This window comes from Gracilinanus agilis, chromosome 1 (genome assembly GCF_016433145.1).
Source record: "Gracilinanus agilis isolate LMUSP501 chromosome 1, AgileGrace, whole genome shotgun sequence".
In the NCBI taxonomy this organism is placed as follows: domain Eukaryota; kingdom Metazoa; phylum Chordata; class Mammalia; order Didelphimorphia; family Didelphidae; genus Gracilinanus; species Gracilinanus agilis.
In genome coordinates, this window is record NC_058130.1 from 406,058,058 (window position 1) to 406,078,572 (window position 20,515).

General features: G+C 40.4%; 1 protein-coding gene across 1 annotated transcript in view; it reads left to right on the top strand.

Moving 5' to 3' along the window:
• Positions 1 to 20,515, top strand: part of LOXHD1 (lipoxygenase homology PLAT domains 1) — a 293,979-nt gene that overhangs the window by 160,116 nt on the left and 113,348 nt on the right. The window contains exons 21-26 of the mRNA XM_044681634.1: positions 1,817 to 1,950; positions 6,040 to 6,233; positions 8,195 to 8,299; positions 10,907 to 11,038; positions 13,441 to 13,605; positions 19,884 to 20,065. Coding sequence (XP_044537569.1) covers positions 1,817 to 1,950; positions 6,040 to 6,233; positions 8,195 to 8,299; positions 10,907 to 11,038; positions 13,441 to 13,605; positions 19,884 to 20,065 — 912 coding nt within the window. The remainder of the gene's footprint in view (positions 1 to 1,816; positions 1,951 to 6,039; positions 6,234 to 8,194; positions 8,300 to 10,906; positions 11,039 to 13,440; positions 13,606 to 19,883; positions 20,066 to 20,515) is intronic.

Consider the following 20,515-nt stretch of genomic DNA (forward strand, 5'->3'; position numbering starts at 1 on the left):
CCCTGCCCCCCCTCAATCAGATTTTTCTTGATTTTTCCAGCTGTTAGTGTTATCCCCTCTAATCATCTTGTATTTATTTTGTATATACATCTGATCCTCATTTGTGGGTTCCCTATTTGAGATTTTGCCTACTCACTCAAATTTATTTTTAACCCCCAAATACAGTACTCGGAGCACTGTCACAGTCATTCACAGCCATTTGTAGAGCAGTGAAAAATGTGAGTCACCTCCTAAGCACATTTCCAACTGAAGCTGAACAAGGCAATGCTCTGTCTGCTTGTTTCATCTCTCATACCATAAACAAGTGTCCTTTACACGGCATATTTAGTGCCACATTTTTGAGCTTTTTTTCTTGGCGATTTCACTGTTTAAAATGACCCCCAAGCATAGAGCTGAAGTGTCTTGTGTTTCTAAGCACAAGGAGGCTGTGATGTGCCTTATGGAGAAAATACGTGTGTCAGGTAAGCTTTGTTCAGGCATAAGTTGTAGAGCTGACAGTCTGTCCAGAAAAAGGAAGAGGAAATTCCCCAATCTGTCCTTGAGGCCACTCTGGAAAGTCTCCATTAAATTGTATGACCAGAGGCTAGAAGGAACCTCTCCCTCTACTTCCATTTGGTACAATGGTTCAGTATTCACCAATCATTCACAGTGACTTTATTGATCCTGTCTCCACAGATGATAAGGGAGACACTGTATCTATGTAAGTATCTGTTATGTCCTCCTTTAGTACATAAGCTCTTTGAGGGCAGATGCAGTTTTTACTTTTGCTTCAGCATGTTCAACACCTGACATGATGCCTACCACGGGGAAGGTGATTAATAAATGTTTGTTGATTGGTTTCACTGTTTGCATTGACTGTATGTTTCTGCAGGTTTTGTCTTTTTGTTAGGGATTTTGTCTTCCCATTTCCTAGACTAGTACCTTGATGATGATGATCAACCAAACCTGTAGTTCTTTATTGATGTATGAAATTCTAGTGAGAAAACTCCCTCTGTGCAGATCAACAACTTTTCTATGACTTGTCTTAGAGTGTTGTAACCTGTGTAATTTTCCAGTGTCACACAAATCTTGTGTCAGAAACAAGACTGGAACTCGAGTTTTCCAAACTCTACCCCCTAGTGACTCTCTGAGGATTATATATATATATATGTTTATAGAACTAAAATTATATAATAATTTCATATTTATTCATTAATACTATATTAATACTTATTTGTATTAACATATATTATGTATTAATATATAAATATAATAATCTATCATATACATTAATGTAAATATATTGTATAATAATAAATAAAATTTAAAAATATAACTCACATTGATGTACCTTTTTAGGGTTGACTAAAGACTTTTCATGTTATCTTATTTGATCTTGGTGAAATCCTTAGTTGGTAGGCATAGTTGTTATTCCCACTTTATAGGTGCAGAAACTGAGGCTTAGGTTAATTGACTCATCTAGAGTCACTTAGAGTCTGATACAGCATTGTAATTGAATTCTTCCTGATTCCAAGTATAGCTTTTTACCTCCTACAGCACGTCAAACATACATAGACATGGAAAGATAACATATACGTAGCCCCACCTCAGCCTTCCTCCTTGTTGCCTTCTCCAACCTCTTCCATGATCAAATGTTGATAAATAGGTGTGAGAAGAAATGGAGATTTGTGGTCTCCTTAAGCTACTATTCCCGACTGGTTGACATTGCATTTATGTTTCATAACAGCAGTCTTGATCAAGCTCCTCCTAGAAAATCCTAGGAGGTTGGGATTCTGGGACCTGCTCTTTGTGAATGCCATGTCTTTGCCCTCTACAGACAGACACTTTCATCATCAATGCCATCGACCTGGGGCCCCTGAAGAAGATTAGGATTCGTCACGATAACTCTGGCAATGCCTCTGGCTGGTTCCTTGAACGAGTGGACATCACTGACCAGAATAATGAAACCACGTGAGTGGGAGACTAGCAGACTCACAACCAAATGGCCAAGGAAGAGGCAAATTGTGTCCTTTATACTTTCCATTCTCTTTTCTCATGGTCACCCCCAAATCTCTCCTTATTCTATCACTCTGTCACTCAATGATGCTCTTGAGAATAGACAGAATAGATACCAACCTACATTCTGTTATTCCAAGGTATGGGTAAAGGACCCCTCTCCTCCAATTTAGTATGAGTTCTTAAGCAAAACTATTCTAAAACTTTGAACCTTAGTCATCTGGCTTCAAGTCCAGTGGAAGGTTGGTTTATATGAAGAAGGGTGTCTTAAAATTGGTGAGTACAGTGTCACAGAAGATTCCAGATTACAACTTTATAGATGGGAACAAATACGATATTTTAGGTATTAAAGCTGGCTACTTTCTCCTCTTTCAACCCTGTCTTACATGATGAAGTGTTTTCATTCATAAAAGGATAACTCCTCTAATTGTTCAAGTGACCCTAGTCTAGCCTTTTTCCTTTAACAGATTGGCCTCCCTCTCATCTTCTTTCACTTATTTTCAGTCTCTCCCTCTTTACTAACTCATTTCCTGCTTTCTATAAATATATTCATGCCTATCCTATCCAAAAAACAAAATCTCCCTTGATTCTTCCATCCCCACTATTGTTCTACATCTCTTATGCCCTCCTTAGCAAAACTTTTCTAACTACAGTGGGTGCCTCTCTCACTCTCTTGCAGTTTGACTTCTAACCTTATCATTCCATTAAAATCACTCTTTCCAGTTACTAGTAATCTCTCTCTCTTTTTTAATCCTTACCTTCTGCCTTGGTTCCAAAGCAGAAGAGTGGTAAGGGTAGGCAATGGGGGTCAAGTGACTTGCCCAGGGTCACAGAGCTAGGAAGTATCTGAGGCCAGATTCGAACCCAGGACCTCCCGTCTCTAGGCCTGGCTCTCAGTCCACTGAGCTCCCCAGCTGTACCCCACTAGTAAAAAAAAAAGTTCTCCTTGACCTCTCTTGAAGCCTTCAGCACTATTCATCACTCTCTCATCCTTGATACTCTCTTCTCTCTAGGTTTTTGGGATACCGCTCTCTCCTGTTTCTCCTACCTATGTGACCACCATTTCTCTATCTTCTTTTCTGGATCTCTCTCCAGGTTCCTTCCTCTAGCTATAAGTGTCTCTCAAGGTTCTTTCCTGGTTCCTCTTCTCTTCCCCCTCTATACTACTTCATTGTATGGTCTCAACAACTCCCATGGATTTAATTATTATCTCTATACTGATGATTCTCAAAATGACCTATCATATCAGCCTTTCTGCTGGCTTTGAGTCTTGCAACTCCAAACTGCCTTTCAGATATCTTAAATTGGAGGTCCAGTAGACATCTTAAACTTCATATATCCAAAACAGAACTCACTTTATTTCCCTTTAAACTCTCTCCTACTCCTGCTTTTCCTGTTACTGTAGAGGATAACACCATCCTCCCAGCCTCTCAGGATTTATCTGTTCCACTTAATAAAGTTATTATTATTTTCAGTCTTGATTTCCTCTTTTGACACTGGTCAGCCATTTCCCCTCACTAGTGTGACAAAAAATTTATTAGCCGAGACACAAAAAAAGCAAAAACCAAGTTTCCAAGCCAAAAAGAAATAGGTTTGTTGAGAGAAGGCCATTCTCACAATAAAGCCAGACTCTAGTTGGCAACTGAAGACCCCTAGCCTTGTGCATGGCTCCCTTATATATAGCACTGTAGACTGAATTCTAGTGTATCTTCATGGCCAGTCATGCCATTGATGTGACCTCCATCTTTAGCTTGAATGTACTGCATGCTGTACTGATTCAGCAGAGTTCAGCATAAAGACAGGTTATTCTGAACAGTTATGAGGCAGAAACCTGTGGATTAAGTCTAAATCTTTGGGCCAGTGTCATCCTAGAGCAGATGAAAAGGATGTACAGCTTAGCCAGCTAGCATGGTGGGGAGCAATATCAGTAGAAAATAGCTATAGAGTATTACAGAATAAGAGAATATATAAAATACAATATCAGAATCACGAAAGGTATGGGATTTCACATTCACACTAGAAATCCCTCCGCTTACCTGGTGCAAAGAAGAGAATACAGAATCTGTCATTAGAGAATTTAAGTTTGAATCTCAGATCCACCATGTGACCTCTAGGCCGAGACCTTGCTTCTATGGGCCTCAGTTTCCTCATATGTAAAATTAAAGAGCTAGATTCATTGGTCTCTGCATCCCTTCCAGCTCTGAATCTATGATCTCTAACTAGGTCATCTGGTCTCGGACATTCCATGATCTCTCCTACTGTGGTCATTTTCACTTGGAGTCTCTAGAAGTCTGAAGAGATTTGGGATTATCTCTCTAAGGGATTTCAAGCCACAAACAGAATCTTTTTAGAAGCCTTCAAAAAGCTTCATGACCTCATGAAATAGACCCTGCACTGAATTAGATTGGGTTGGATAGCACATGCACTTTAGAAGCAAAACAGAAACTCCAGAAAGTTATACTAATTTTTTGATTGTTTGAGTACAATTTAAATACAGAATTAGTTGTAAGCATATGTCCCAGAGGGCCAGGCCCTCATCTTCCTGAATTCAAATCTAATCTCAGATATACTTACTAGCTGTGTAACCCTGGGCAAGTCACTTAACCCTATTTGTCTCAGTTTCCTCATCTGTCAAATGAGCTGGAGAAGGAAATAGTAAAGTACTACAGAATCTTTGCCAAGAAAACTCCAAATCAGTCATAAAGAATTAGGCACAAGTGAACAACAACAATGAATCCCAAAGTAGTAGAGTGAAAAAAAATCACTGAATTTGGAGTTGGAATCTTCTCCTTACCACTTTATAACCTTGGGCAATTCACTTCCCCTTCTGTGGGCCAAAGTTTCCTCCACTAAAAAATGAAGGCATTGACCTAGATGGTGCATCCCTTCTAGATGTAAGATCTCTTCTAGCTCTGACATTCATTCTGTGATCTTATGACTCTACAGTTAAGGTCTCCTCTCCCAAACTTTAGTTAACCATTAAATTATCCAACCCCTATATTGAGGCACCTCCCTGGAGCCTGTTTCTTGTCTCCCTCCAACTGCCCCAGCTTTCTTCTACTTCACCTCATAAATCCCAAGCACTCTTAATCTGGTGACTAGTAATAAGTCACCTTTGTAAAGTGTGTAAAAGTGTAAAAGCCCACTCATACCATCTATATGATTTTTTTCTTTACTACAACTATAGAAGTAAATAGCACAAGTATTATAACCCCTATTTTATATTTAGGGGAAGGGTGGAAAGAGGCTCAGAGAAATAATAATAATAACTAGCATTTATATAGTGCTCCAGGGTTTAAAAAGATTTTGCAAATGTTATCTCATTTTATCCTTACAACAACCCTGGAAGATTAAGTGCTGTTACTATCCCCATTTTACAGATGAAGAAAGTGGGATAAAACAGAGGTGAAGTGAAGTGACTTGCCCAGGGGTTATATAGTTAGTGTTTATGAGATCAGATTTGAACTCAGGTCTTCCTGACTCTTGGCTGAGCACTCTATCTACTACACTATCTAGCAGCTAAGAAATGACTTGGCTAACATTAGAAGGATTTGAATTCAAGAATACCTCGAAGGACCAAGTGGTGTCAGATGACACAGTACATTTTTCTTATCTGGGCAGCAATATATTAGGATGAGAATTTTTATTTCAAACTACAATTATACTGTTTTTGGATCAATTGATGTGCCTGGAACTTCTAGGGCTAAGGTGATCAGCTAGATAGATCATAATAGAGTCAGAACTCAGACCCAGGTTTTAAGACTCTTGAGTCCAATGCCATTCTTAGCAACCTATTCAAAGATGCTTGTAGAAAAGAGTAGAGCCCCTAAGACCTTCCTCTCTTCCCAAGTAGTGCTGGCAACTTGTAGAGAAAACTCAACTGCCTTTGTTGACCTTCCTAGGGATCATGCCAGACCAGGTGGGAAGGGATGAGGTCCTTCAGGTGCTGCTCCTATCAGTTGGCATCCTATCAGTTGGCATTGACAGTTCCCTCCTACCCTGGCTGAGTAGCCAGTTGACCGTACCCTACTTGTCTCCTTTTAGGTACTACTTCCCATGCCAGCGCTGGCTGGCAGTCGATGAAGATGATGGACAGCTCTCCAGGGAGCTGATCCCAGTGGATGAGTCATATATCCTGAAAGATGAGGGAAATGAAGAAGAAGAGGGCGAGGGCGAGGGAGAGGAAGGAGGAAACGAAGAAGACACTGGGCTTGCCAACCTGGCTCTGGAATTGAAAGGTTCCCCTTGACCTAGTACTGATTCATTCCTTCCCATCAGCAATTGAGACTCTCAACTCTCCAGGCTGTTTCCCCCTCCAAGTTCTGCTTCTCCTTACCATGATTCAATCTTAACTCCCACTCCTCACTCTACATAAATCCTCTGTTCCAACTAGGTCTGTCTGGCATCCTCATTGGGATGCATGTGCCATGCTCATTTCTGTGTGCTTGATGTTGCCTGTCCTTGAAAAGCCAGCTTAAGTTGCCATCAGCTTTTTGGAACTTTCCCTAAAAAACAATTGCTTTGGGGTCAGCTGGGTGGCTCAGTAGATTGAGAGCCAGGCTAAGAAATGGGATGGTCCTGTGTTCAAATTTGACTCAGAAACTTCCTGGGCAAGTTACTTAACCCCCATTGCCTAGGCCTTACTGCTCTTCTGCCTTGGAGCCAATACACAATATTGATTCCAAGACAGACTGTGTAAGAATTTAAGAGGAAAAAAATTATCACAGAACTTTATATTTTATTCTAGAGGCAGTAGTAAGCCAGTGGCATTAGTTGAGTAAGGCATCACATGGTCAAGATCTGTGCTTAATGAAAATGGCTTTGATGGCAGTGTGTGAGGTAGCCAGGAGTGGGAAGAACCTTGGAATGGGGAAAACAATTAAAAAGTGGCTATATGCTCTAGGAGAAGAAATGATGAGAATCTGAACCAAGGTTATATTTGGGAGAACTTATAAAGGTAGAAACAGCAAGATTTGGTATTTGAGTGGCAATACAGGGTGACCTACATATGTGGGGTCCTATCTCCCCAACTTGTTCTTTAAGGAAAAGGAAGGAGAATGGAGTTTATGGTTGGCAGTAATTATAAAAATTTATATTTATCTGGAGATTAAGGAAATTTGGCTTATCTGTACTTAGTGTTCTAACATTATGGGAATGACCCACGTTTGCTGGTTAAGGGTGTTCTAACTCTAGACCAAGGACAGAGTGTCTTAGTCATCTACCAGTGTGACTCAGTCTGTCAATAGTATTGATTAGGGGCTCACTGGGTAATCCCAGAAAGAAGAGAAAGACCTAATTCCTGCCATCAAGAAGCTTTCAGGCTAATGGAGAGAGAAAGGACCAATATATGTGACAAACACATAGAAATGGGACAAAAGGAATATATAAAAACATTCGCAGCTAATTGAGAGATAGCATGATGTTTCAGATAGAAGATAGACCTTGGAATCAGGATGTTTGACCTATGATAAATCCTGGTTGTATGACCATAGACAAAGCATTTCACTTTTTGTGCCTCTAGCAAATCTCAAAGACTTTTAAGGTACTAAGATGTGGGTGTTGATGGAGAGAATTTCCACCCTAGGGGTCCCCTACACTAATGTATTAATGAAATCATAAATCTACCTCCCTTGCATGCCACAAAAAAATCAGAACAAAGTGCAAGTAATCAGAGTTAGAGTGTTTAGGGTCTTCTCTAAGGATTGAAGTGACTGATACAGGTGGGGCACAATGGGGAAGCCTTCCTGGAAGAGATGAAATTGAACCAAATTTTGTAATTAGGAAGGGTCATGATTTAGCAGAAAGAAGGGAGAGAAATTCTATAAATTGACAGAGTGGAACTATCCATAGAGCAAAATGGGACATTTGCCCAGTGACTCATGGAATAGACTTAATTTCTCTGATGGCAGCTGGTAGCTAAACTCTGCCCATAGCCCATCCCCTTAATCTGTTCCTTCCCCCATTCCCCATGGCTCCCCCATGAGGTCATGCAGGATCTCACCTGTTTCTGGGAGCACCACCCTGGAAACTCTTCCTAGTGGCCATGGAATCATGGAAATTTGCCTGGCCTGTAGATCTGAGGTTATCTGACTGTGTCAGTGACCCCCGGGCCACAATTCAGACTTGCCCTTTCCTCCCTCCATGCCTGAGATTGAGAACAGCTCACACTGCTCACACCTCCACGCCCCTCACCCGGCAGATAAATCAACCATGTATTCAGTGACTGTGAAGACTGGCGACAAGAAGAGAGGAGGCACAGATGCCAACGTCTTCCTCACTCTTTTTGGTGAAGATGATGATACAGGTAAAAATCCTGGATGTGGGAGCAAGAGTTCACTCATTTAGATGAATGTGTCTCTAACAACTGGATTGGCTTGTGTTATAAGGAAGAGAGGGCTGGAGTAAGTTTGCAGAGGCATGAGACTAACAGGGAGAGAATTCTAGAATGGGAAAGGAGGGCCAATTTTAAGTTCTATCCATAGCTTCTATTGTAAGCTATAAGGAACCATATTGGAAGTCATCTAGACCACTCCTCTTCCTCCAAACAAGGCTGCATCCAACCATCCCTCAAAGAAAGATATCTCCTTTTTTGTAAAGATTCTATAAACTTCCTAACTACGTGACCTTGAATAAGTCATTTAACCCAATTGCCTAATTGCCTTGGAATCAATGCTTAACATTGATTCTAAGATAGAAGGTAAGGGTTTAAAAAAAGACTGTTTAAGTAGTCTAGAATTTTCTAACTTTTATCATTAGTATATAGTCCTCATTCATACCTACACTTAAGGAACTTAGAAGGGATTTCCCAGAAGAATCACAGAGACTAGTCATGCATAGAACAATAAATAGGTGGTGTTTTTTTTTATGGTCTGCCAACTCATACAAGAGCTGGTTTACAGCTTAAATGGAGGTAGGAACCTGGGGGTTAGCAGTGAGGTGACAAGGAAAAGATACAATTAGTGAGGTTTCTAGAGCCTCAAGGATGGAAATGGTATCAGGCCATAACAATAGGTGGGAAGGGGGAATGATGATGGGCCACTCCACTATGCCTGAGATGTATTTGCCTCCCTAACTCATAGAGGCAGTCAAGTAGGGAGAGGCTGGTTTTCACTCTGGCCTCTCTGATTTCCCATCTTGGAAGTCTGAAGCAAGGAGAAATAGTTATTAATCTTCCTAAACCAAATAGGCAATTCTGGAACATGGTTTCTGGGGTAAGTTTTCAGAAAATGACAGAGTGGGACAGGAGCCTGGGAGGAGGTTGTCAAGCAGGAAAGAGAGACATACCCAGTGTCCAGGGAAGAGATAGCTCAGAGCAAGTGAGTCTGATGGGTCCCAGTGTGGGTCATAAGCATGAGTTTTTTGGGACTATCAACAGAAACTCTGTATTCTTTCTGACCTAAATCCATCTTCCTCCATTCTAGTCCCTTGTGCCTTTTCTAGCCCTCTATTCTCAGTCCTGTTCATATGGTAACTCTTGATGGACTTGATAATTATTAAATGAAAGTCCTTTTCCCTCAGCCTTCTTTCCCTCGGGATAAATGTCTCTAGATCTGTTAATAGGTCTTTCTACTAAGAGCCCCTTCTCAAATTTCATATTGCTTTCATTGATTTCCCTGTGGCCATCCCTGGGTTTGCATTTCAAAATCTGAATGACAGAGGTCCTGGACCCCAGACATGAGGGAGCTGCTTGCTATACTTTCCATCAGCTTCTGTGTTCCTCTTCTGACATTGGAGACTATTGGGGGGCAGGGGAGATGGTGATTTTTGCAAATGCTAAACAAATATGACCAATAACTCCAAAAAGCAGCAGGCAGTATGCTAGACAGATGGTGCCAGCATTAATGGGCAATGCCAAGGGACCTTGGAGACACCTGGAGCCTTTTTCCAGTTTCTCTTCTCAGGTTTTTAGCCAGACAACTAGGAGTCAGTTAGATGCCCAGTGGTATAGTAAATGAATCACTAGGTATCTACATTTAATAAGGAAGACAAAACATGGAAAGTGAGTAAACCAGAGATTAGACTAGCAGATTGGAGAATAGACTTTATTAATCCCAAAAGAAGACCAGGGATGAGATTCAAGGGAGATATGGGAGGAGACTAGAAGGCCTTGGAAGGAGGCTATATTACAGTGGAGAAAAGAGGGACATAAACCCATCCCAAATTCTAGAGGGACACCAAGATCAACATCAGATTCAAAGGATTTTATACTTGAACTCAAAGTCACAGGGGTTGGGAGTATCTAGAGCATGCAGCTAATGAGTGGTATATCTTCTCTTTCCTTCTCTCCTCGTTGGAGGAATCTTGCAAGAACTTCCCTTGTCCTTGGGGCATATCTCTTTTGGTCAGGAGAATGTTAAAAGGTACCTGCCTCAGTGGCTTTCTTTTCTGAACTTCCCATGTGTGCATTTTGAAATGGCTCTAAGTCCCGGGAGACTACATCTCCCAGGACTTTCTACCATAACTTCCTCAGACACATCCCACTTCCTTTGTGGGAAGTGTCTGAGAAAGTAGATAAAAAGAAGTGAGAGCACAGGTTTTGGTGTCTTTTTTGGAGAAGGGAGGAGAGCCTTTTGCCCTAGAGAGCTTTGGTCCCAGCTAATTGCTAGAGATCTAACTCTTAGCTTTCCCAAGCCTTTTCTTTTATTAAACCCTAAAATAAACCCACCTTAGTATCCCTATAGTCTAGCCTGATTTTGTTCTGCTCTGAAGGGCTTGGGTCAATTTCCCACTGGGACTGGGGGCTACCCCGGCTTCCTTACTTCCCTTCCTTTCTCCCATCCTCATCCTTCCTTTTTTCACCAACAACACACATGTCTGTGAGGAGAGAATGGGAGGGCTGGGCTAAAATGACTAGGTAGCTTTGGAGAATCCAATATCTAGTCGATCATGTTGGGACCACTGCATTTGGCAGGGACAATTCTCCTGAAATCTTCCAAGTCCAGCAACAAAGACAAGTTTGAGAGAGGGAGCATTGAAATCTTTACAGTGGATGCATTTTTCCTCGGAGAGCTTAAGAAAATAAGGATTGGTCATGACAACACAGGTGAGTCTTTGTTCCCTGTTTGTTGCTAAGAACATGAGACTCTCATAAATATCTCCCTGCATCAGCTCCTGGTCCCTTTGGTTCAGGCTTATCTCTAAAAGGAGTACCAGGAGACAAGTTATTAGGTGAGCTTCCCTAAACATCTTTCCTTGCTTCCAATAAATAAGGAGATATCTGTAATCCAAGAGTTTTCCTAGATTCAACTTGAATCCATGAATGTTTATTTGTTTTTTGTTTTTATTTTGAATATTTTCCCCTAGTTAAAGTTCATATTCTTTCCCTTTCCCCAAGCCCCCTAACCCTCCTTAGCTGATGCACAATTCCACTGGGTTTTACATGTATCATTGATCAAGAACTAATTCCATATTATTGATAGTTGGACTAGAGTTATCGTTTAGTGTCTACATCCCCAATAATATTCCCTGATCAGCCCATGTGTTCAAGCAGTTGTTTTTCCTCTGTGTTTCTCCTCCCACAATTCTTCCTCTGAATGTGGCTAGTTTTCTTTCTCATAAGTCCCTCAGCCTTGCTCTGGATCCTTGCATTGCTGCTAGTAGAGAAGTCTGTTGTGTTCGATTGTACCACAGTGTATCAGTCTCTGTGTACAATAGAATCCATGAATATTTTGAATCTTCAGGTTTCCCACATAGCCACTGTTCAAAGCAGACCCTTACCACGTCTTGCCATAATTCTATTGCAGTAGCTTTCTAATTATTTCCCCTGCTTCCATCATGTCCCCTCTCCAACTCATCTTACATTCAGGTGCCAAATGGATATTCCTGACCACATCATTCCCCTCCTTAAGAAACATTATTGGCTGGCTCTCTGTTGTATAACAAAAAACAAGTTCCTCTGGGATTTAAAATCTTTCACAATCTCATTCCAACCTGGTTTTATAAACTAATTTCACATTATTCTCCTTAACCCATTTTATATTAAAGGCAACCTGGCCTATTGTTTATGGCAGTGATTCCCAAAGTGGGCACTACTACCCCCTGGTGGGTGCTGCAGCGATCCAGAGGGGTGATGATGGCCACAGGTGCATTTATCTTTCCTATTAATTGCTATTAAAATTAAAATTAATTTCCAGGGGGCTAAGTAATATTTTTTCTGGAAAGGGGACAGTAGGCCAAAAAAGTTTGGGAACCACTGGTTTATGGCATTCCATCCCTAACTCTGTTCCTTTGACTTGTCCCTTATGCCTAGAATTCTCTCCTTTCTGACCTCTGCCTCTTGGGTTCCCTAGCTCTATTCAAGGCTTAACCCAAGTTTCAACTCAAATGGAAGTCTTTTCCTTATCCTCCCAGTTGTTATTTCACCACTCCAAAATTACTTTGCATATATTTTGTATTTACTTAACTGTTTATATCTCCCACTGCCCCAAATGTAAGCTCATTGAAGGCAGAAAATTCCATTTTTTTGTTTTCATATCCTCATTTTGTTTTCATATCCCCAGAACCAAGCACCATGTCTTGGATACAGTATGGGTTTAACAATTATTTGTTGAATGGAATTGTATCATCTCTTGGGGGTAAAGATCTCTACAAGTTTACCATCCACTATTTATAACAGCTTTTCCTTTGGTTTGCCAGTGTACTTTGGGAGGAGCCCAAGTCCTATTGTGTCTGAATTTAGAGAATAAGGCTATGTCCTTCTCCCTCTCTTATTTGTCCCTATCTCCCCAACCTTGCCCACTTCCACCCTCATTTTCCTATTTTCATCTTTTCCTCTGTTCTTAGCACTGACTTGCCCATATATTGTCTGCTGAAGAAGGAAAGACAGTTTTGCATGTACATAAAAATGGTCCAAGTGACATCTACCTTTCTGTCACCATCTTCCTCCTTTTATGATATCAATTAACTATGTCAGCAAAGAAATTGTACTCCTTCTTTCCTCACTCAAAGCTCCATCTACGCATCTTAGAGTAACTTCCCTGTTTTCAGAATTGAACCTGGGGAAAATTACAAATCCTACAGGATTTTTTGTTGTTGTGTCTTTAGCTACCCCATTCTGTGTGGTTTCTCCCTTACACTGTAATTCTGTCCTTTCCTCTCCTTGGCTTTGTCCATTGTCCTTATATTCTCTGTCCCTTTCTCTTACAAGGACTAGCTCTCACATCCTTCATTCACAATAAGATGTCAATAGCAGCATGACTTATAATGCATCCCCTCCCAAGAGCAGGCACATTTTTAATTAGGATCAAAGCTTAAACTAAAAGAATAAGACTCTAATGTTATAATTTTAGGCACTATCTAGGAGCTAAAGGAAGATAGGAGTACTTGAGCAACAGAATCTTTTCCATGGCCCTGAAATCTCACCGAAAAGACAGAAAAAAAGAAAAAAAGCAACTTCAAATACTTCTCTTCCTACTTGTTAGGCCCAACATGTGTGTTTTTCCCTAGGCAAGTCTCCAGGCTGGTTTGTGGACTGGGTAGAGATAGATATATCATCTCTAGGAAAATGCCTGACGTTTCCCTGTGGACGATGGCTGGGAAAAGAGGAAGACGATGGGGCCATCTACCGGGACCTCTACTGTGCAGAGCTAAAGACCAAAAAGTATACTCCATGTAGGTATACAGTAGTTGTCCTTGTGTCTCTAATGTCTCATCTGAAATCTCCTGGTTTTTTCCAGTAGGAACACCATGGAATGGGTCTTTGGGCTTTTCATTCCTTTCCCAAAGGGTCTGGTGTCTGTATGGGTGATCTGTATGATAAAACCTGTCCTCATCTCACCTCTGCTACAAACCGTACAGACTGTGTGACCTTAGCCAGATCGCCCCTTTTGATCTGTTTCTGCACCTCTCAAAGGGAAATACTAATATCTGTCCTTGATCTCTCACAAGTTAGTTGAAAAACATTTTTAAAAAACCAAACATCAAAGAAGTCCATCGAGATAAGAGTTTTCTGAGAATGCCCAAATTGTAATAATGTAAGAGCTTATCATCATCAGGTTCACCCACCCATTTTCATTCTACTCATTAGTGCCATTTTGATCTAAATTTTTTTTTACATTTTCTTCTTTTTTTGGTCATTGGTCAGCTATGTAGAGGTTGGATGGTACAGTGGATAGGACACTGGGCCCGGAATCAGGAAGACCCGAGTTTAAATCCAGTCTTGAACACTTAACTATCTGTATGATTCTGGGCAAGTCATGCCATCCTGCTGTCCTCAGTTTCCTCATCTGTAAAATGAGCTGGAGAAGGAAATAGCAAGACACTCCAGTGTTTTTGCCAAGAAAACCCCAAATAGGGTCACAAAGAGTCAGATGACCAAAAAATGACTAAACAGACAAATAAAAAGCCCAAAGTCTTCAGTTATTATCAGGAAACATTTAAGGCCCATTTGCAAGGCATGTAAGAACCATATATTAATTCTTTTTAAACCCTTTCCTTCTGTCTTAGAATCAATACTGTGTATTTTGGTTCTAAGGTAGAAGAGTGGTAAGGGCTAGGCAATGAGGGTTAAGTGACTTGTCCAGGGTCACACAGCTAGGAAGTGTCTGAGGTCAGATTTTAACCCAGGACCTCCCATCTCTGGGCCTGGTTCTAAATTTGCTGAGCCACCCAGCTGTGCACCCCATGATAATGGGATAAATCAAACAAAACCACAACATAACAGAATTGTATTCTAGGAGAAGGAGAAATTTAATCCAGTGAATAGAGTGCTGCATTTGTTATTAGAAGATCTTGGTTCAAATTCTGGCTCTTCTACTTCTTATCTATGTGATCTTAAAAAAGTCACTTAACTTCCCTAGACCTCAGGTTCTTTTTCTGTACAATGACAGGGACTGGATTCAATGACACTTGAAGTCTCTTCCAATTCTAAATCTACATTTCTAAGTTTTTCATGGAACCAGAGTTTGTTCATTTCTCCAATCCCCAATAATCCCTAATCAACCAAGTGCGAATTGGAAATTCTCCCTCTGAGAATGATAGCTTTTTTACTTCATTTTGTCAGATAAGAGATCAGGGATCCGTAGACCGCCTAGGGAGCACAAGGGGGAAAGAAAAGGGTTCCAGTCCATTCTCAATGATCAGAAGAGATCCTTATTAAGTACTAGGGAGCCTGAGGATCTAGACTTTTCCTGGTAAGTTTCTGTCACTCTGTTCCTCTCAACTTAATCAGTATATTCCAATTATTAGGCAGAGAGATGAGATTTCCAAACTGCTTCTTTTGGGTTCCAAGCTCAAGTGCTGAGAAGGTTGGTATGAGTGACCTATAAGTCCCCTCCTAACTCTACAGGACCATATTTTTCCTTATATATTTTTTAAACTACTGAAATGAAATAATAGTGGAATTTCAAAATATTCTCGAGACCAAATCTAAACCCAGAATAATTTCAATCTGTTTAATGTCTTGCCTGGGTCCCAAATAGAGAAAGCTAAGACAATTTAGGTTCTGAATATTGGCAGTCACGATGTAAGACAGACTAGTTGACACAGACAAATGTGTAAAAGCCCTGGAAAGAACAGGAAAGGAAAGAAACACTGATTTTAGCCTTTGAGAATGGGGAAAATCAGTTTGCTTGTCAAGAACCAAGGGAATGGGCAGGGGAGAAACAGAAAGGGAGAAGGAAATTTTTTGGCCCTCAGAGGTAATCCTTGGGATACTTGTTTCATTGATCTGCTTCTGACTTTCTCCCTTAGGAGAGTCCAGAATTCATAAAAGAGGAGTTTTTATGGTCTATCATTAAAGATGGTTGCTTCTGGTCTGATATTGAAAAATCCATTTGCCCTTCATTCTTCTAAACACAGCAGCCATAGTGGGTACCAGAAAAATTCAACTTTTCAAGGCTAAAGAACTAGGGAGCTACTTCAAACCCCAAGGGAGCAGGCTGGGAAAGGGATGTCTCTGTCTTGCTCCCCTCCACCTCCTGCACCCATCTTTCTCTGTCTCTGTCTCTCAGCAGTCACAGAAATCCACGAAATATTACCACCATTATCTTTTCCAAGAAAACACCCCAAAAAGGGGTCACAAAGAGCCAGACACCACTGAAAATGACACAACAGTTTTAAGGGTATAAAGGAATCCAAAGACCAAAAAGATACTAGAGTGGTTTGCCATTTCCTTTTCTAGCTTATATGACATATGAGGAAACTGAAGTAAACAAGACTAAGTGACTTGACTCACACAGTTTGTAAGTACCTGAGGCCAGATTTGAATTCAGGAAGATGTCTTACTGACTCCAGGCATGACACTATATTTGAGGACCATCTCAAAGAGCTTTTGTTTATATGGGTGATAACTATCAATATTACCATATTAGGAATTAAAATATTTTGGTATTATTATGAAAATATTTTTGTTCTTACAGAACCCTTGAAAGGATCTTAGGGATCCTTGAGACACCCCACATTATACATTGAGAACTACTACTCTATACTCCAATTTTCGAGTCATGGTGAGAGATGGTGTTTAACTGAGAAACTCCACTTCAAATCAGTGGTGATTCACAATTCAGATTCATAGCCAAATTATTAAGGGGGCTCTTATTCTAGTCCAAGCTAGTACTTTCCAAACATATTTAATTGTGCACCCCTTTGGGAAAATATTTTTAAGTGGACATCTCCAGTTTCTGTATATTTTTATTTCTAAACTATATAATATTACATAAATATATCAGTAATATAATAAAAGATTCACAAAAAGAGAACTCAAGAAAAAAACGAGGTAAATGTGGAACAAACAATATTTAAATTTAATAACAGTTCAAAAATCTTTTCTGGTTTTTTAGAACAATGTGATTCAATATGCTTCACATAATTTTTTTTTTAAATCCCTCTGTACATTCTAGAGAAGTGATGTTGAACCTTTTAGAGAGTGAATGCCCAAACTGCAACCCTCATGTCACATGTGAGCTCCCTACCTTACTCCAGACAGGGGAGGCAGGAAGCACTCCCATTGGACTGCTAGGCAGAGGAGTAGCTGATGTGAGAAATGTCTTTAAATGCGTGTGGAGAGGGAGAAGGGAATAGTCCCCTCCGGCATGGGCTTACGCATGTGCCATAGGTTCACCAACATGATTCTAGGATATAAATAACATCCTAGTAATTTTTCAATCCATTTCATCAACCCAATTAGCCAAAGAAGTGGATTTCTTTTTTTCTTTTTCCTTTTAAATTTATTTATTTGTTATATTTCAATGCCCAATTAACTCCTTTCTTCCCATATCCCCATTAGAAAAGGCATCATTTGACTAAAAAAGGTATATATAAAACTATATCTTGCTTGTCTCTATCAGTTCTTTCTCTGGAGGTGGACACACACAAGTCATTCTTCAAACAATATTTCTGTTACTGAATATAATGTTCTCTTGGTTCTGCTCATTTCACTCTTCATAATTTCATGTAGGCTTTTCCATGATTTTCCAAAATTAGCCTGTTTGTTATTTCTTAGGGCACAATAGTATTCCATCACAATCACATTCCACAGATTTCTTTATTTTAAAGATATTTTTTTAAAAATCAAGATAACTAATACAATAATCAAATAACTGGTCAACCCAATCAGTGAAGATAACATCTTTTCAGGAGGAGCCATGTTTCTTGGTGTATATTTATTCACCACACACAATGCAAAACCATCAAGAAAATGTGTATTGTCCCTTGTTTCAACCCAGCAGAAAATTTTCAATATAAATCCATGTCTCTTGCTTTATGTGATTCTGCTTAATAGATGATATCATACTTTAATTTCCTATTCATGTTTGGATAGGTTAGTTGTATCTTTATATGAGTTTGAGGAACAGCAAAAAAGCCACTTTGGCTGACTACAGAGTGCATTAAGGGAAGAAATGTATAATGAGGCAGGAAAGGTAGTTTTGAGGCCAGGCTGTGCGTGGCCCTAAATGACAGAGGGGTTTTTTATCTGATTCTGGAGATAATAGGGAACTACTGAAATATATTGAATTAGGGAAGGAGGGGATTGGGGGCATGGCATCTGCTTCAAGAATATTGCTTTGGTGGCTACATGGGGAATGGGTTGAAGTGGGGAGAAACTTGAAGCAGCGAGAATAATTAGGAGACCATTTCATTAGTCCAGAAAAGGGATGAGGAAGGCCCGTGTCTAGGAGGGATGTTGTGAAGGTACAAACAACCAGATTTGGCAATAGCAATAAATGAAATGAAATGTATGTGAAGAGTCAAAGTTGCAATCAAGGTTGTAAATTTGGATAACTGGAAAGATGATGGTGTCTTTCACAGAAATAGGAGAGTCTAGTAGGTTTTGAGGAAAATATAATGTAATGAGAGAGTAAATGCAGATTGTGAACTCTCCATGGCTACTTGTTCCTGAATGCCTCACTTTGCCCCACCGGGTGGAATTTGCGCACACTGACCACTGCCCTGAAGAACTACACCTGCCACAGTCGTGAGGTGATTCGGGGGGCAGCAGATGTGTATGCTTGGGGTGAAGGGGAGGATTTCTCTATGACGCCTGCATAACTGCTAGTGTGGGTCATGGCGAGGGAGGGCAGAGTCAAGAGGAGCAGGGACTCCAAGTGAAGGGTAGGTGCAGTTGTCTTAGAGAGATAGGTGGTGCCATTGGCTATTATGGAGAAGGTGGCTCATGACCCATCTCTCCTCCCTCTGAACAATTGATCACGTAGCTCTTGAAAACATGCCATGCCTCCTTGAAGCCATGCCTCCTTCTCCCTAGAGACTATAGTCTCCATTTGGGAGACAACTCATTTTAAGCCTAGTGCCAGGCATTCAGTTTAATAACAAGCATAATAATGGTATTAATAATAATCATATTTTTCTAATACTTTAGGGTTTATTAAAATAGTTTCTTCATAGCCATTCAGTAAAACAAACAAGACTAATATTATTATCCCTATTTTATAGATGAGGAAATTGAGGATCAGAATGGTTTAGAGATTTGCCAAGGGTCACTCAGAAAGTATTAGAACCACAGTTCAGCCTTCTGTTTTCTCATTTCAGATCCAATTCTCTTGCCACCATCCACACTTAAATGAATTAATAGATTTTTTGGTGTGCCTCCTGTGTGTCTGGCACTACTTTAGACTCAGTTCAGGAGCCAAGAAAAATGATATATTCTTTGCCCTTATAAAACTTGCAATATAGGGGCTTGAGGGGAGGTTCGGAAGACTGACAAATTAAATGGAAGTTTAGAAAAAAAAATTGAGGACATCTGCCCATAAGAATCTAGACTCTAGACTAAGAGTCAGAAGGATCAAGTTCTACTATCAGCTCTGCCATTCTCTGTGTGTCCCTGGGCAAGTCAACCAATCAATCAACATTTATTAAGCACCTACTATGTGCCAAGCACTGTGCTAAGTGTAGTAGAAAGAATACCAACTTGAGAGTCAGAAGTCCTAGGTTCAAATTCCACCTCTGACACTTGGTACCTGACTGAACTTGGTCATTTGTCCTTTGGGGGCCTCCTCTGTAAAATGAAGGGGCTAAACTAGATGACCCTTGAAGTCCATCTCACTCTAGAGCTATGATCCTATGATACTGAATCATATGACCATCTCTCATTTGCACATCACCATTGAAATCCCTTATAGGTCCTCTTGAGAGGCACAGAAAGAAGACAAGACATTGGATGGGGAAGTTGAAATGGGAACTAAATATCACAAGAACAAACTGATGGTTAGCATAAGTCAGGCTGTATTAAGTAGGGCAGTCCCCGAATGGCAGGGCACCCAAAGGTCCCAGAGCAAGTTGGGGTGGGAAGAACAATGGAGGACAAGCACCACCTATTTTATACAAATTTTCTGAGGCTCAAGCTTCGTGTACGCTTTTCCATCTTTAAATCCCATTCTAGTCTCTCAGTTTCCTGGCTACACTTTCACATGATCTCTCTGCCCTCTGCCCTCTAGATATTCCTTATGAAATAACCATCTACACCAGTGATGTCTTTGCTGCGGGGACGGATGCCAGCATCTTCATTGTAATCTATGGTTGTGATGCCATCTGCACCCAACAGAAGCATCTATGTACCACCAAAAGAGAGCAGAAGATATTTTTTGAGAGAAATTCTGTCTCCTGCTTCATTGTGGAGGTAGAGTTGGGCTATGGATGTGGGCGTGGTTTGCAAGAAGGCGGTAAAATATTAGGTAGGCATAGATGTCTGCACAGTAGAATATAAAACACTAGACTAAACTTAGAAGGCCTGAGTTCTAATTCCAAATCCACAACCGACTTATTAGCTGTGTGACCCTGAATAAAACACTTTTCTTTTTCTTGCTTTAGTTTCATCAATTGTAAAATGTGAATAGCAGCACCTGTGTTGAAGTATTTTTGTGAGGAGTGAAATGAGTTAATATTTGTAAAGTATTTAGTACAATGCTCAGCACACAGTAGGTGCTATATAAATTCCTGTTTCCTCCTTCCTTCCTTTTTTCCTTCCTTCCTTTTTTCCTTCCTTCCTCCCTCCCTTCCTTCCTTCTTTTATTCCTCCATCCCTCCCATCCTTCCTTTCTTTATTTCTCCCTTCCTCCCTCCTTTCCTT